This window comes from Ixodes scapularis, unplaced genomic scaffold (genome assembly GCF_016920785.2).
Source record: "Ixodes scapularis isolate PalLabHiFi unplaced genomic scaffold, ASM1692078v2 PGA_scaffold5__190_contigs__length_132052651, whole genome shotgun sequence".
In the NCBI taxonomy this organism is placed as follows: domain Eukaryota; kingdom Metazoa; phylum Arthropoda; class Arachnida; order Ixodida; family Ixodidae; genus Ixodes; species Ixodes scapularis.
In genome coordinates, this window is record NW_024609880.1 from 86,959,001 (window position 1) to 86,961,339 (window position 2,339).

General features: G+C 49.5%; 1 protein-coding gene across 2 annotated transcripts in view; it reads right to left on the bottom strand.

The window, feature by feature from the left end:
* LOC8035345 (secernin-2) overlaps positions 1-2,108 on the bottom strand; it is a 79,416-nt gene extending 77,308 nt beyond the window's left edge. For both annotated transcript variants that reach the window (XM_040222539.1, XM_040222540.1), the window contains exon 1: positions 1,959-2,108. In XM_040222539.1, coding sequence (XP_040078473.1) covers positions 1,959-2,097 — 139 coding nt within the window. In that variant the 5' untranslated portion in view covers positions 2,098-2,108. The remainder of the gene's footprint in view (positions 1-1,958) is intronic.
* Positions 2,109-2,339: the final 231 nt, after the last annotated feature.

The following is a 2,339-nucleotide window of genomic DNA, read 5'->3' on the forward strand; positions in this document are numbered from 1 at the left end:
AGGGCCGCACTGTGGAAAGCGACCGTCGCTTCTGCCGGAGACCTGGAGGCGCAGATGGCATGGCTGAGGCGGCGTGCAGCAGCATGCAGAGCAGAGACAATATAGTGTGGCGACACGCCGCGTGTGCGCCGTCGGCTTGTCATTAGTTTTCCATTTTTCTCCCTCGGTAGAATGTAGTAGCCGACGAAAACGTCGTCCCTTTGCAAACTGTAGCTGCATGTTGTTGTCTGGTCCAAAGTGCCTGGATGTGCCGATCACGTTTGACTCCACGAGCGTCGTGTGCTTCCCAGAATTCGGGAATATGTTTTAAAACATTGCTCACATTATAAAACTTAAGTGTACGGTGCCCAGTGGCTACACATAATGCTAAATTGTCAAGGAACCTTCCAGTCCGTTTGATTCTAGTGTAGGATATTTATTTCGCAAACACAAAGTGAGAAACATGCTCGGCCAGAAACACTGCACCTGCAAGGTCGTTTTCCTTCGTGAAGGTTGGTTCTAGCTTTGCACGCGTGAACGCTGCTCCGTCAATACAGAGTTGGCAGCGCAAAAAATAGGAACACAATATACTCTGGTTCTGCAAGCAGAGCGTGCTACTTCAGTCGGACTGGTTGTCACATGTGCCACCTGCCAATTGTGTATGTGTTGCCTGACCATCTGTTCTGCCACGCCCCCGTATCTTTCCCTTTCTTGTTTTCGGGACCTGAACAGGACAGCAGAGGCCTTGAGCGAATAACTGGATGTCAACAGAGCGTGCAAGTGGCTGTCGGGACCCACGTGATGATCCAGCTCTTTAAAAAAAATTGGTTGTAGGTATGTTTATACAGCCTTGAAGTTAGTCTGCCTTCAACGAATGACGTGATTCTCAGCTGTTGATGAGCAATTTAGCCAGTACAGTACAACCGCTACTCTGGGGTCTTTAACGTGCACCACGCAGTAGCGATACATGACCAGACGCCGGTACAATGCTCATCAAGATCGAAACGGGCAGGAGTGGGGTTGAACCCAGAGTCCTGCAGGGCTATGTTGCACATTTTGAACTCCCAGGAGACTAGGGAGAAGGAAGTGACGTCAACAACGCTCTTTGGATGTGGATTGGTGGAGTCGCTGATGACGCGTTGCGTGGTGCTGCTAAGATACGTTCATTAACACCTACGTCACTTCCTTCTCCCTAGTCGCCTGGGAGTCCAAAACGTGCAACATAGCCCCCCTGGGTTCCGCAGCACGAGCTTTCACTCCATGTGCTCTGAGCTGGTGTGCGCGCGCTAGACCATTCGGCCACCGATCGCCCCGCCCGCACCCGCGTCCGCCCCTCCTCCTCCTCCTCCCCCTCTCCTCTTCTTCATCTCCTCCCCCCCCTGAGCATATGCTCTAGAAACACAAGTGCAGGTGGCGGAGGGAAGCATGGCCCCCGGCAAAAATAGGCCGACGGGAGCAGATCGTCGCACTTCATACGGCGGAGAAGTGTCGCTTCACGATTTCTGAAGTATCCTGTTTGGACACCCGTTTAGGCGAGGGCATTGCCCCAGCTGGGAAAATAAAATGCCAAAACGACTCTAAAAAAAAAAAGAAGAAAAAAAAAGAAAAGCGCTACATTAAAAGGGATTCAGATATATGTCCGGAACCTGATATGTTCCGTCACACGGCGAAATCGTTAAACCATGCACGACCACGCGCTTGTCAAAATGGAAAGTGGTTTTCAGTCATCCGTTTTTGCACCATCAAGCACGTTTCAATGATCGGTGTGAAGCATTTCACGGAGATACGCGCAGAGTTCGCTTTCTTAACCGTAGAATGCATCATATTTGTCCAATGTTGCAATTATGAGGCGGAAGAGTCCACAAAAAGCTAGTAAGGAGTCGAGCTGACCAACCGTATCGATTGCACGTAAAACTTCATAGATGACTGCACGGATCGCAGAGGTGCGGTACGTTAAAGTTGCCGAAACAAATACGTACCCATTCTCTTCTTCGCAATGTCTACGTCTACGATTGCACGTACGATATGTTTGGAAGCACGACTGCCTACGGGCGCGACGTTGAGCTCAACTACCGGGCACTTCCTAAACTGCAAACAACTCCGAAACCATCGAAACATCGAAACCACTGCTCGCGCTACGTTCGTTTGTAGCGCCGTAGGTATCAGAGTAAACAGTTTTCACACTTGTTGACCGAAATGTACGTCACCGGTGCTACTAACACTACACGGGCACAAGGATTGCATTTTAAAAAAAAATAGATCCAGTGGAGTCAGTGGAGTGATCAAAGTTACTTTATGACGTCATTATTAAGTTATATCCGGTTATATCAGAAATATTGCTAAACGAACGAAACGAACCC